This window comes from Lichenostomus cassidix, chromosome 28 (genome assembly GCF_008360975.1).
Source record: "Lichenostomus cassidix isolate B80296 chromosome 28, HeHo_3.0, whole genome shotgun sequence".
NCBI lineage: Eukaryota > Metazoa > Chordata > Aves > Passeriformes > Meliphagidae > Lichenostomus > Lichenostomus cassidix.
The window spans coordinates 3,568,748-3,582,247 of NC_139508.1; the positions used below are offsets into that span (position 1 = coordinate 3,568,748).

The 13,500-nt window shown below is 50.9% G+C and overlaps 1 protein-coding gene across 4 annotated transcripts in view; it reads left to right on the forward strand.

Moving 5' to 3' along the window:
- The first annotated feature begins 3,620 nt into the window (after positions 1 to 3,620).
- Positions 3,621 to 13,500, forward strand: part of CELF5 (CUGBP Elav-like family member 5) — a 36,922-nt gene continuing 27,042 nt past the window's right edge. Inside the window, exons 1-2 of one of the 4 annotated variants that reach the window (XR_014846290.1) lie at positions 3,621 to 3,959; positions 10,446 to 10,528. Coding sequence is in view for 3 of the 4 variants with exons in the window: in XM_085040786.1 (XP_084896912.1) it covers positions 3,674 to 3,959; positions 10,446 to 10,528 (369 nt within the window). In the remaining variant the exon portion in view is untranslated. The remainder of the gene's footprint in view (positions 3,960 to 10,445; positions 10,529 to 13,500) is intronic. The other 3 variants (XM_085040786.1, XM_085040783.1, XM_085040784.1) reach the window with 3 other exon arrangements.

The window sequence follows — 13,500 nt, forward strand, 5'->3', positions numbered from 1 at the left end:
TTTTGTTTTTTAAAGAAACTGTTTTTAAAGAACTGCTGCTCTTGGATCAGAAAGATATCTGGAATCTGAGATAGTCACTTCCAATTTACCCACTGTGACAACTTGGGTCAAGAAATTCACAAGCCTTAAAACTCAGTTAATGTTTGGTTTCTTGCAATGTTAAAATGTTAAAACCACCTAACTCTACATTGGTTGGTAAAACAGATATTCAGTGAAAGCTAAACAGCAAGGTCTTGGCAGACAAGAGAGGATAAAAGCTAATCACAAGTTATATCCTTTTACACAGGATATTTTTCTCTTAGGCTGGCAGTCTGGCTGCAGAATCTTTTACTCCAGACTGGAAGAAATCACATTACAGGAATAACTTTTATCTTCCTGAGATACTGTCTTATTGCTTGGGTATTTTCTGCCAAGGCTGTCTTAACTAGTCCTTTGGCTCTTCTGCTTGGGGATCAAATAGGTAAGGGAAGGCAGACTGTTTTGAAGGAACCTTTTTTTTATCCTCCCTCCCTTTTTTTTTTTTTGGGCTGTGGTGAGGATTTTCTGCCTTAAATGGTGTCTCCTAGGTGATGTGGAGATTCAGAGCTCCAGCTTGTATTTTCTCCATTCCTGAGTGCCTTTCGGAGCTGGAAGGATTGGGCAGACACTCCTAATGCAAAATGTACCTTGCTGTTCCTATGCCCTTTGTTTGGGCTCTTCTCAGATTTGGGCCACTGGACTGGACCTCTTCACCTTTTATCTTAGGCTGCCCCTGCCTAAATACAAATACTCATATGCCACAAGAAACCAGCGAAGTCTAGATGTGTGTGAAGAAAACACTTCAGGTGTTTTTTACCAGCAAATGTCTCTCTGTAGAGAGAAATGTTTTGGCCATACAATGTGGTTTTCACCTAGCAGTTCTTTTTTGAAGCAGCACCTCAGGTTTGGGCAGAATGTGTTCCTGTGCTCCTTCTAGCACTCTTGTGTAGGCTCCTCCATGACAGATGCAACATGTTTCTTCTTCCTCTGCCCAGGTGACCTGTCATTTCCCTTTTTCTGTCTTAGTGCTGTGACTACCTTTTATCTTCCCCTTAATCCTGTTAGTGTGGTATATAATTCTCTGTCTGGCTCTGTAAACTCCAGGTGCTGATTGACAGCTGTTCTGCTTTTCATTTGCCAGCAGTATTTTCATGTCTGTTGTTTTTTACTGCAGTCAGCGTGATTATATGTCCATTCCTGGACTCCAAAAGATACTGGATTTATCTTTCCTTCTAAATAGACATTTTCTACCCGAGGCAATGGGTCCCTTGAGCTGTAACATAAGCCTAGAGCAGCTTTTGCTGCAACAGCTGATGTGAAAAAGCAGGCTAGGCATGGAAAGGTGCTTGAAAACTTTACTTGCTTAGGTTTGATTTGTCCAAGGTGAGGATTACTGCTGTGGCAATAAAGGTTTCTTGTTTTAAAGACTGCCATATCTGTTTGCAGCTGTTAAAAATGAGAACATCTTGACTTGCCATAGGCTTTCCATCTGATGCATCTGTGGCTTTCAAATAGATGGCAGAACCCTGGTAGTCTCTGCAAGATATGTCAACAGAAAGTTTGACCAGTGTGGGGAGATAGTGGGGGGGTTTTAGGGTGAATTTTAGGGGTGGTGCCACCTTCAAACACAAGACAGCTCTCCAGCCTTGAGACACCTGGCAGTGTCCCTGGGTTCAGAGCAGGCTGCAGAAAGCTGCAGGCCTTTGTCAGTCCATTTCCATGAAAAACCTGGATGCAGATTCCAGGCTCTTGCATCTGCTGGCCCTCAGTAAGTGTTCTGGCACCTCCACACACAGGTGGGCACAACAGCCAGTGCTGCAGAAAGCAGGGAACAGAGCTGTAGCTCTGCTGAGCACAAGAGCAAAGAGGAATCCCCAGCACCTCTGGTGCTGCAGGGGCCTCTCTCATTCTTGCCATGACTTTGGCCTGGGAGCTAGGTGGGTGTTCATGCACCACCAGCATTCTCCATTCTTCCCTCTGCTCTGTAGGATTGGGATCCCTCTTCTTCCCCTGATAACACATCCTCATTTTCCTAACCTTCCCTGTACAGCTGGAAACCTGCTGCATGTATCTCCTGGTGTAGGGGCTTAGGTAAAATGATGCCTGAGAGATCTGGGTAGGGTTTGAGGCTCTGAGCACTGAGCTGGCATGTGGGGCACTGTGGGGACAGGGTAGGAGAAAGGTTGGCGCTTGGGGAGCAGGGAAGAGCATGCTGAATTTGGCTGCAGTGGGAGCACAGAGCTGTGGCTGCCCTGGCTGTTTGTGTTGGATAGCAGGGTCACCTCTCCACTCACTGCTGCCCTCCCTCCGCAGGATCCAGGGCAGGAGAAAAGGGGGATGGCAGGAAGCTCTCAGCAGAGACTACGCAAGGGGAGGTGAGGCCAGGCTGTGCCTGCACCACAATCCTTTCCACAGCCACAGGCCTGGCATGCTCAGTGGAGCAGAGCACCTGACTCTACCACAGCTCTCTCCGCAAACAACCCAGCCAACACCCCCCTCCTCCCTCCTCCCAGCACGAGGGCGCAGGAGTGTATTCATCTTCAGGGACACTGGGGCAGCATGACAGGCTAAAATGTGTGCTGTGACGACAAAAGCCGTGCACGCTGCAGAGGGAATGCTCTGTAGGAGATGCAGGCAGCATGTGGCTGTGGGCGGCAGAGCAGGGTTGGGCTGCATCCCTGCAGCACAGCTGCTCCTGATGGAGCTTCTTCGGCTGTGCTGTGGCGTGACAGAGGTGGGGCAGAGAGGTGACACAGCCCGGGGCCACCCGGGCCGCGCTGCTCAGAGCGCTGACATCCCTCCACTGCCTCACGGCATCTGCCAGAGCTGGAGAAGCCAGTGGGAGAGCAAACCAGAGCCTGACATGGGAAGGGAGGGAGAGCTGATCCCGTTAGCAATAATGGCTGCTTCAACACGGATACACAACCAGCTCCTGACCATCTGGCACGATCTGACACAGGACCGGGCTGGGCATGCCTCCACCAAGCCCCAGTGAGGAGGGAGCTGAGCTGCTCGGAAGAAAGGGGATTTTGCCTAGAAAGGCAGGGGCAGAGAGATCTGCCTGGGCTAGTAGAGCTGGGGCCATGTATGACCTCCCCTTCCAGCTGAGCCCCCTCCAGCCCTGCTGCTCGTGGCTGTGCTCGCCGCTGGGTCACGGCTGCGTTACAAAATTTTCTGCTTTAAATAATCTCTTCGCCTCCAGACCCTGGTGCTGAGGCACCGAGAAAATGGGGCGAATGCTAATTTCTGACACGGATGTGGAGCGGCTCTGCCTTCGTGGGTGCTCAGCGCTCTCCCCTGCTCCCAGGGCCCTCCGCGCTGCCGGGCCCTAAAAACACAGCTCTTCCCTCGCCCGCGGGGATGGGCATCGCGGCAGTCACGGCCGCCTTCCCTCCTCACCCACGCCGCCTTCACCACCCTCCCGGCCCAGCCAGCCGGCCCCGAGTGACCCTCCCGGCCGCTCCCGGGGGTCTCCCGGAGCCTTCCCGCTGCCCCCCGCTCCTGAGGGGCCGCGGCGGCGCGGGGCCCGGCAGGGGGCGCTGTGGCGCGGCTCTTTGTGGCGCCGCGGCGGCGGCGCTGGCGGCGGGGCCGTTCCCGCCGCGCTGCTTCCCCCGCCCGCCCGCCCGCCCGCCCGCAGCCGCGCCGGGCGCGGGGCATGGCCAGACTCACCGAGGGCGAGGCGAGGAGGCAGCCGCCGCCGCTCCCGCCAGCGCCGCAGCCGCCGCCGCCGCCGCCGCGCCGAGCCTCCCCCATGAGCAGCAGCGGCGGCGCGGAGCCCCCGGCGCAGCCCGACAGCATGAAGGACCTGGATGCCATCAAGCTCTTCGTGGGGCAGATCCCGCGCAACCTGGAGGAGAAGGACCTCAAGCCGCTCTTCGAGCAGTTCGGCAAGATCTACGAGCTCACCGTGCTCAAGGACCGCTACACCGGCATGCACAAGGGTGAGCCCGGCGCGGCGCGCACAAAGGGGCGGCGGGCCCCGGGTCGCTCCACGCGTGACCCACCGCGATGTGCTGCTCTCCCGCACCGCCCGCATCCCTCAGCGGGACTGGCGGCCCCCGATCCCCCGCTCGGGAACGCGTCCGCATCCCCAGCGTCCGCGGGCGGGGTCCGGCAGCCCCTCGGTGGAGCCCCGCGGAGCCCCCCGGCCGCGGCCCGCGCCCCGCCGGCAGCCCGGGCCTGTCGCCCGCGCGTGGGGTGCGGTGACAAAGGCGCCGCTGGCAGCGTGGGCCGGGCTGAGGCTGCTGCGGGGCGCGGGGGCCGCAGCGGGACCCTCGCTGGGCTGCTAGCCATCCCCTCAGGGGGCTCGGAGCGACCCCGGGCAGGGGCTCGGCGCTGCGGTTTTAAAACCCGCGCAACAAAGAATATTGGCCGCGAATGTGCTGCCGCTGTCAGTGGCATTTGGCGTAGGTGAGGGGCCTTCGTGATGGCACACAGGGAGATGAGGGGTCTTTCTTCGCTGAAGGACCTTTAGTGGGTGCTGAAAAGTTTGAGGTGGCTCCTTTAGCCTCGCTTATTGTTGTGTTTTTATATTGAAGAGCTGTCGCGTCAGTGTGGCAGCTCCCTTCCGTGGAGCGGCTCTACCCCACCCTAGCAGGTGTTTGGGATCTTGTGACCTGCGCTGCTCCAGCCAGGAAGGGAACTCACTGAGTTGTTTGCTGTAAGATCCGAGGGGGTGATGGCAGCCTCGCTCCCTGGCACAGGTAGAACAACCTGCAGGGAGCCTACAGTCAGTGCCCTGAAGGCTGCTGGTCCTCAGCCTATGCTGCCGTGCCCTAAAATGATCTGTGATGGGGCCATGTGTTGGTGCATGCTGGAGGGAGTGTGCCATGCTCAGTACTGATGCCTCAGATTTAGGAGGAAGGGTAGGAAAAACTGAGTGCCTTGGCAACGTGAACCGTTCTAGACTGACAGAGAGGGAAAAGGACAAGAGGAAAACAAGTTTATTTTCTAACAAAAGGCATAAATCTAACTTCAGCACAAAAGGAAAACACTTCTTCATTGATGCCTGTGGGGGCTGGGCTGACATGAATTTAGCTGGAGAAGTGTGTCTGGTTGTGACTGAAGAACGAGGATGCCATGTGCTTGTGTGTCTCTGTGTGCAAGGAACTGCATCCAAACCTGCTGCCAGGTGACTGTGAGTTGCAAGGTTTTCAACACAGCAAGGAGGAGAATGGGCCCAAGGCAAGAGGCAATTGCACATTTCATTCCAGTTGACATCTTAAATATAGACTGTGTGGTTTGAGGTCAGCTTCCAGGCAGGAGACAAATTCTAGGGATCTGCTTAGGTATGGAAATTAGAGGGGGCAGCAGTGGTATTAACCAGATGTGTGTGATATTAACTTGCTGTTAAATGCAGGATTTCTGCAGCAGAATACATCCGTTTGGTTCTAACGTCGTTTTGAGTGGATGCAGGTGTTGTTGGTCAGGGGTTGTTCAGCTCAGAAGGGGCTGTTGAGATGTGTAGGTTCTCTGGTGGTTGTTGTGGGGCTGTTTGCACACACCTTCAGTTCCCTCTGCCCCTCCTTGTCCTGTTTTGTACGAAGTGAGAGGCTGGGATTCCTTCCCTGGTGGCATGAGTTTGCATGTAGATTCTCAGCCTGTTTTGGGAACAGCCTCTCTGAAGAAGTCATCCGTTCACAAGGAAGTGTGTGGGGGTTTAGCGTGCAGTGAGGGAATTAGATCCACAATCCAGCCCACCCTGATGCCTGATCACTCTCATTTACCAGGTTTGGCTGCAGTGGCTTGGGCTCCATGCAGGGATGCCATCCTGGTGAGGAGCTGATGCTGGCATCAGCAGGCCTGGAGGGTGCCAGGCCTGACCCAGGAGCTGCAGTGGCCTGGAGCACTGTCACAGCCCCTGATCAGGGGACACTTTGGCTGCAAGCTTGTTCCTGCACTGTACAGAAACCCTACCCTTTCTGGGGCAGTTGTAGCAGCAGACTCAGTTTTCTCTCCCCATGTTCCCTGATCTGCAGTGAGATCCAACTGACAGCTCACATGCAGCTTCCATCTGCTTTTTTCCCTTTCTCTCCCCAAAGGGGAGGAAGCAGTTGTGTGAGAAGCCAGCGCTGCTGGTGAAGCCCAGCATGTCCTCTTGTATTCCCTTGCAGCTTGACATGGAGCTGAGCAGCCACCTCTGCCTCCAGGGAGGAAGAAAGGGTGGAAAGGGCCTTCCAGGGGCTGGAGGATATGAGCTGGGGGCTGCAGTGTCCAAGAGCTGGTCCTGTATGGGTGTTGAGTATGGATGAATTTGGTGGAGGCAGAGGGCAATCTTACAGATCTAGAAATGTGAGCTCTGCTATGAAATGGTTTTGTTAGTACCTGACTAGTCATGTCTCAGCAACCTAACTGCTGGTAGCTGATACTGTTCCAGCCTAATATTATTCATGAGGCAGTTTTTCTATTTATGTTAATCACAGATCCATTTGCATGTTAATGGCAGTGTTTGTCTCAAAGCTAATATTTTCATGGGAAGAGCGGGGAGGTGTTTGAACAGGCTTTTGGAATGGGTCAGGGGAGACTGAGTGGGGAGAATCAAGTGGAAATTTTTGGCCTTGTGTTCCAGGATTAGGCAGAAGGCAGTTACTTCACAAGTGTCAACTGGATGGGTTTCCTAGGAGTGCTCATGGTAGGGAAAGTGGAGAGATTAAGGAGTGTGAGGTATTAAACTCAGGGGAATATTCAGCAGGAGCAGGAGCAGCCTTCTTGCAGGCGTGTGGACAGATGGGTGCCTTTTCCAGAGGGCAAGGATACAACAACACCCTCAGCCCAACTTGCCTCCCTGGCAGCCCAGTTTTGACTCAGCTTCTGCAGGCTTGTAGATTAGCTCCCCACTGGTTCCATGCTTCCCCTGCTTGAAGTATTTGATGTGATTTCTGATGCTAAGCAGAATGTAGAGATCCCTCTCTCCTGCAAACTGGCAGCCTTTTCTTGCTCAAGGCTTTAGACTGCTGATGTGTGGCGTAATGTTTAGGATCTGAAGGGACTGTAAATTCCAGAGTCAATGTGTAGTTTGTAGGGAGGATCAGGCACAGAATATTTCTTTTTTTTTTTTTCTGCGGTCTCTTGTGAGTGGAACTAGGCAAGGCTCTGCCTTTGGGGAGCTGGAAACCCTGCTGGAGCCCATGGAAGTAGGGTGGCATTGCTGACAATGATGGGACACAGAGGTTGTTTTTGGCAGAATGATGGTGGCCTGGCTTTACAGACAGGCCTGGCTGTACAGACAGTGCTCGGGGTGCTGCTGTGCATCCCTGTGCTGGGCATGGGTCATTGGCACTGCCTGGGTGCCTGGGACCTTCCAGGCTGACACTTCTTAACACCCTGAGCACTTTCTAACACCACGTCCTGTGTCTCAGCAGGCACAGCTGACTTGGTGTTAGAAGTGCCCAAAGGGGCATCAGCCTGTCGGTCTGAGCTTGCTGTAAACTAAAGCAGGAAATGTGGAAGTGAGAAAACCTAGTGAGAGTGACAGGCCCCTCTGCACCTCTGTGGACATCTTTTCACTCTTGAGCAGCTCCTTGGGTGGCTCTGTTAAGCTCAAAGTTTTAGGAGCCCGAAGAACCCATGAAAGACATGGTGAGCAGAATCCTGCCACACCATCCCAGGGAGCAGCTGAAGAGTTAGTGTGCAAGAGATTATGGCTCTTCAGGAAGGAAGTTTGTTTTCCCTACAATTAAGCTTAGAGCACAGTGTTTCTGCCAAACCTTTTCCTTTATTTCTGACCAGGACTTTGCAAAGAGAATGGAATTGCCTTCTGCATCCTACCTCCAACACACCTGGTTGTGGAAGACAGTAATAATGTTTCCCAGAAGACATAGCTAACATCTTTAGCTCCCTCCTTTCCACAACCAGTAAAGCCTCCCAGATTCCTGCTGTTGGGGAAGTAAGAATGAGATTAGATGTACGAGAGGAATGTCCTTAAGCCTCAAAGCTGAGAAATATGAAGAGCTCAGGGATGGAGCAGTGGACCAGGCTGTCCTGTGCCTATACCTCAGTCCAGCCAGGACATTGAAGGCTGCCTGAGTGCTGTTTCGTGCTTGAGTGAAGGGAAGGAGCACAAGCTGGCTTCTGCTGAGCAAATATCCTCATCCTTGTAAAGCAGGGCAGCAGCAAGGATTGCCCTTGGGTTGAAGTTGGAGTGAGGCATCTTCAGGCTCCACAGTTACAGGATATTTTGTGTCTGGAAGCTGCTGCCTCTTGGTACCTGAGCTCCTAAAAGATGAACAGTGTTACTGCCTTTGGTCTAGGGAAGAGAAGGGCATGGGGACTCCAGGGAGGGGATTTATGGCACTTCTTCACATTGGTGCTGTTGGATGTAGGTGTTGCTGGGCTTTACAAATCCCTGATCTGGCATGATGACTTCCTTGTGTGAGGAGTGTCTCTCCTTTATCCCCTTAAATGGTGTGCTTCTGTCCAATCCTCATTTTTAGCTTGTCCTCCCATGGACTGAGGTTTTTGAGTGTGGCAGTGTGCTTTACCTCAGTTTTGACATTCCTGAGCACTGGAGTATGAGACTCGAGGATGGGCTTTGCATGTTTCATGTAGACTTAACTCTGCTCCTATCCTAAGTTTTCTTAGGTTTGATGGCTGCTGCTCCTGAGGCAGGGATGGTGTGTCTTCATTGCACGTGCACATAGTACCAATGCATTGAAGCTCTTAGTGGAATAAATTGCTTATTCCCAACTGCTGACTTCAGAGTTTTGTGAGCTGAACCTGACCCAAATTATTTTAGGAGTCGTATATGACTTGCAAAGTAGCAGACTGGAGCAGCAGGTGGAATTGGGTAAACATCCGTGTTTGAGGCTTTGGTGACCAGGCCTTCAAATCTGTTAGAAATAGATTATAGATGTTATAGAGTCTGGTCTCTGGTTTTGAGGCTTGATGTCAGAAAAATGCATGGGGGAGAGAGAAAGCAGAGGGGAGCTTCCCCACAACAACAGAGCCAGTTCCTTTGCCAGGAGCAGTAAAGTTTACCTGCATTCTTCCTGGCCTCACTGCATTTGTTAAATTACCTGTTAGTCCTACGTTTGACTTTGGTGCATCATTCTTGGTTCAAAACCTGGGCAAATAAGGAGCTTTAATTACCTCTTTGAGATATCTAGTACCTGTGTGCTGTTTATGGAGGGGTTTTTTTTTTCCCCTAGCAAGAGGTGTGAGGACAGATGTGATGTGCTTACCTGCAGCAACTTACTGGAGCTGGAATGGAAGAACAGGATAATCGTGTTGCTGTGTGTTGGGACTGTCCTGAGGAGCTTGCTTCTGCCTGACCTGAGGGTGTTGTGTACCATGGAGTCCCACTGGGGAGGAGGGGAGGGATCCAGACAGCCCCTGCACCCACCTTTGGATCCATGGAGAGCTGAAGCAGCTTTGGAGTACACCAAGCCAGGCACAAGAATGTGGAGGCAGAAGAATGGGCCTCTCTGGCCTGCAGCCCCAGCACAACAATGCATCTGCAGCCCCAGCACAGCAGTGTAGACAGAACTGTTCCGCAGCGAGCCAGAGGGACTTGTCCTGCCTTTGCTTGGGATGTGAAATGCCACTGTGGATAGGAGGGGGGTGAGTGAGGGGGTCAGATGGATTCTATTCTCCAGTGCTTTGCCTTTCCTCATCTGAAACAACTCAAGTGATGGAGCTTCAGGCAGTTCCCTGGGGAGATCATTCCACAGTCTAAATCTCTTTCTGCTAGGAAATGTTTCTTGATAACCAGCCAGATTTTTCCTTTGCTTATTCTTAGCATCAGAGCACCCAAAGATGATCCCTCTTCTTCCTGGAGGGGCTACAACTCCTCCCCTCCTCCCTTGGCTCCAGTATTCAGCTGAGATGTTGAGTCATATCTTGACTAAGAATGTCAGGATCTGGCCTTTTCTGTGTGCTTTTCATCTGGCTTCTTAAGTTGGTCCTTGCAGAATGCATGATGCTCTGCTGGGCTCTGTATTTCCCTTGTCATGCATATGTATGTTGTTGTGTGTTTATGTGCATCATATGGCACAGAAGGCCAGGCCTCTCCTCCTATAGCTTTCCCTGATTTGTGAATCTGGATCATGGAGCTTTTGTATAAGCTTAAAATCCCAGATACTCTTCTTCATTCCTTGCTTCTTCTCTGTTTTTAGTCAGTAATCATGCTGGTCCTTGCCTCTCCCCTGATCCTCGTGTTTGGGACTGTTTCTACCAGACACGATCAGCTTCCCTTTTGCTCTCCCATTGTGTCTCCAGCTTGTTCAACACCTGTGTCAAACCCACCTGATTCACTGGGACCCTTTTCCAGCTCTTAACAGACTTTAGATGTGGCCTGCAAGTCCTTTAATGTTGTTTCATTGTCTTTTTTTTTCCCCTGGAGCCTTAGACACATCCAAATTATGTAACATTTGTGTTGATGTTCATCTGCAACTGCCTGTCTAACTTGACACTCGCTGTATCTGCTGCAGGTTGTGCATTCCTCACATACTGTGCCAGAGACTCTGCCATCAAAGCCCAGACAGCGCTGCATGAACAGAAGACTTTGCCAGGGGTAAGTCCCAGTGAATTGTCTGGAGATGATGCCGTGGGCAGGAGAATGGGGAATTGTCAGGGGAGGGAGCGAGGGCGAGAAGTGGCTTAGATCAATTTTCCTGCTTGTGAAAGAGGAGGATGTTTCAGGGGTTAGAACAAGGATACCGGAGTGGAAGCACAGCAATGTTTTTCACAGAGCTGCTGCTTTTTTCTCTGGCCAGGCCTGTTCCTCTGCTGCTCTTGGCTCTCTGTAGTGTAATGTGACACCTTCAGCTTTCTGTCCCTGTCCCTAGGGAGCTGCGGGCTTTGCGTGAAGTGTGTGGGTGCAGCCTACACAGTGGGCATTGTTGGAAACTCACAGGAGATTAGATACCAGACCCTTTTTTCAGGTGTGCAGAACCTCCTGGTGCATCCAATTCTACTCTGCCATTGCCCTGCAGGGTGCCTGGACAGACTTCTGATGCAGTGGCTGAGTTGGATCAGCCTATCAAACATTGAAAAATACACTTGCCACATGCCATTGTTTGGAAGAGAGATGGGTTACTTAGGTGAGGGCAGGAGTTCTGGTCTGTTCCTGGGTCTTGCTCACTCCACAGCTGGTCTTGGGATCAAAGTGCAGTGGGGTTTGCAGTGTGGAACAGGTCCCTCCTTGCCTGGCAGTCCTCTGCCTCCCTGGGACCTGCTGGAGAGCTAAAAGGAGCTCTGGATTGTTGCCCTTCCCATTTTGGTATGATTTAAGAGCTTTGACTGGGCAGTTCCCTTGCTGTACTGAGGGGGTTGATCAAGCACGTTGAAAGGATTCATTTGGAGGTGAGTAGGAGGAGGAGTTGGGTACTTATAGATAGAAGCTCACAGGAGGCCCTGAGTGCTCAAGGCAACAGAATAATTAATGTAAACCAGGGGTCTCCGGAGGGTGGTTAGGAATTCTTAACCATAACATTTCTTCTTTAACCCATACAGGTCCAAAGAGCTTCCCTCATCTCTCCCAGCTGCCCTCCACACACACACATCCTTTTCTGTATTTGTTTACTTGTGCTTTTTTTGCATGGTCCTGTGCTGGCATTTGAGTGCTGGAAAATACATGAAACTTAATTATCACATAACAGGATCCTTATCTCAGGGCAGCCAAGGGGGAAGAGTACAGATAACCAGCACAGATCTGCCTGAGTTAATCTTGTGTGATGGGGAATGGTCAGCTTTTTGAGCTAAAGCAATGTAACCTTGTGTGTTGGTCCAGGGCAGACTGACAGTGTCTATAAGAACAAGTCAAAGGATGGAGGGAGGAGCAGTTGTAAGGAGTCATGGTACAGTGCTGTTAATGCAGTGGGGAAGTCAGACACGTCTCTCAAAAATTATTCATGTGAGGCCTGATGGATTCAAGGCAATCTCAGTTTTGCTACATTGGGAATTTGTTGCATGTTTCACTGTGTTCTCTGCTGTCTGTGCTCACAGGGGTTATAGAGAGCTGCATGGAGCAGTGTTTAAAGCAGCAATTTATCTATGATGTGGTGATCTAAAGGCTTTTTATGTTAAGGGAGGTGTAAGACACTACCTGGGAACAGTAAGAAGTCTGTGGTAGGTGAGTACTTTTGAACATACTTGTCTGGAGACAGTTAATGAGCAGTGTGGTGTAATTATGTTTCAGGATTAGGATGAAGATGAGCTGTGCTGCATTTGGAGCTGTCTATTTTCAGGCTGCCAATATACCACTTCATCACATTTAGTTTCTCTTTTGTTCAGTCCCTCAGTGACCGAGAAGGCACAATTCACTCTCTTTTTGGTCTTTTAGAGATGGTTACTTGGCATGGAAATGTTCTGGGTGAGCTGAGGTAGCTTTCAGCTGTGGTTTGCCCATGTCTGTGTAGCATCACCCATCCTTCTGGGCCAGCTGATCATGGGGAGCACTTTGGAAATTAATTACAGACAGGAGTGCTTGACAATTGCTTCCCTATTTTGGGAACAAGGCTGTAAAATTTTATCTCTGTACATTCATATCTGGATCATCTTTGGATGAACTCTGGGGCAAAGCCTGTCCCCAGTTTAGCCAGGGCCCCAGCACAGGGCAGAGCACAGAATGTACTGACCACACCACTGAGATTTCAGTCAATGGGCCACAGTCTGGTATACAAGTGATTTCTTGTGCATTTTACCCATATACTCTCTCTTCATTGCACATAGCAGTAGAAGAAAGAAAGTTGAAGGGTATATGAAGTGTAGGGTGACACAAACTGTCACCTGAATGCATGGCCAAGCATCAGCAGGTTTAGAGACAGCAGGGGATCAAAATGGCACAGGAAGGGTCTTGTGCTGATCCTACACTTGCTGTTCTACCACCAAGCAGTTGTAGATGCCACAAGAACCCAAGTAGCTTCCTTTGTTGGTCTCAGTGCAGGGAGCAGTGGTTGAACTCAACAGTTCATGAAACTGGATAGAGACAAATTGCTTTCTTGGTCTGCACTGAGGATTTGGTGAGGACAGAGTTACGGAAATGCTTTGATGTGGTTTCTGAGAAGTTCTTAGGCTGTGCTCAGGCAGCTGGGGCAGGACTTCTGGGTTTTCTTCTGGGTAGGTCTGAGCTCACAGAGGTGTTGCTTAGGTCCTCCAGGTCTGATGCCAGCAGTGTCAGCCCATCTAAGAACATAGACACAGAGTTCTTGCAGGGCCATGAGTGCAGTGCAGCTTTCCTAAGGTTTTATATATATAGTTATATTTTATGTTTACTACATAAGTCAGTAGGAATCACCATGGTCTGTATTTGATCTTGTGGCATTTGAGGCAAGTTCTCTTTGTGTGAGATCAAAGTTCTTTTTTGTTTCTGAATTGAGTGTTGTTGGATGTATGGTAACTGAATGGAATTTAAACTCTGAGAAGCTTATTTTTTGACAGTAAGGTTCACCATCTTTTTCTGAGATAGACAGAATTTTGGCTTTTACATTCTTTTGTATGGGCCAGTGTGCTCAGGGTGTAAAGCAACAAGATTGCCATAGAATC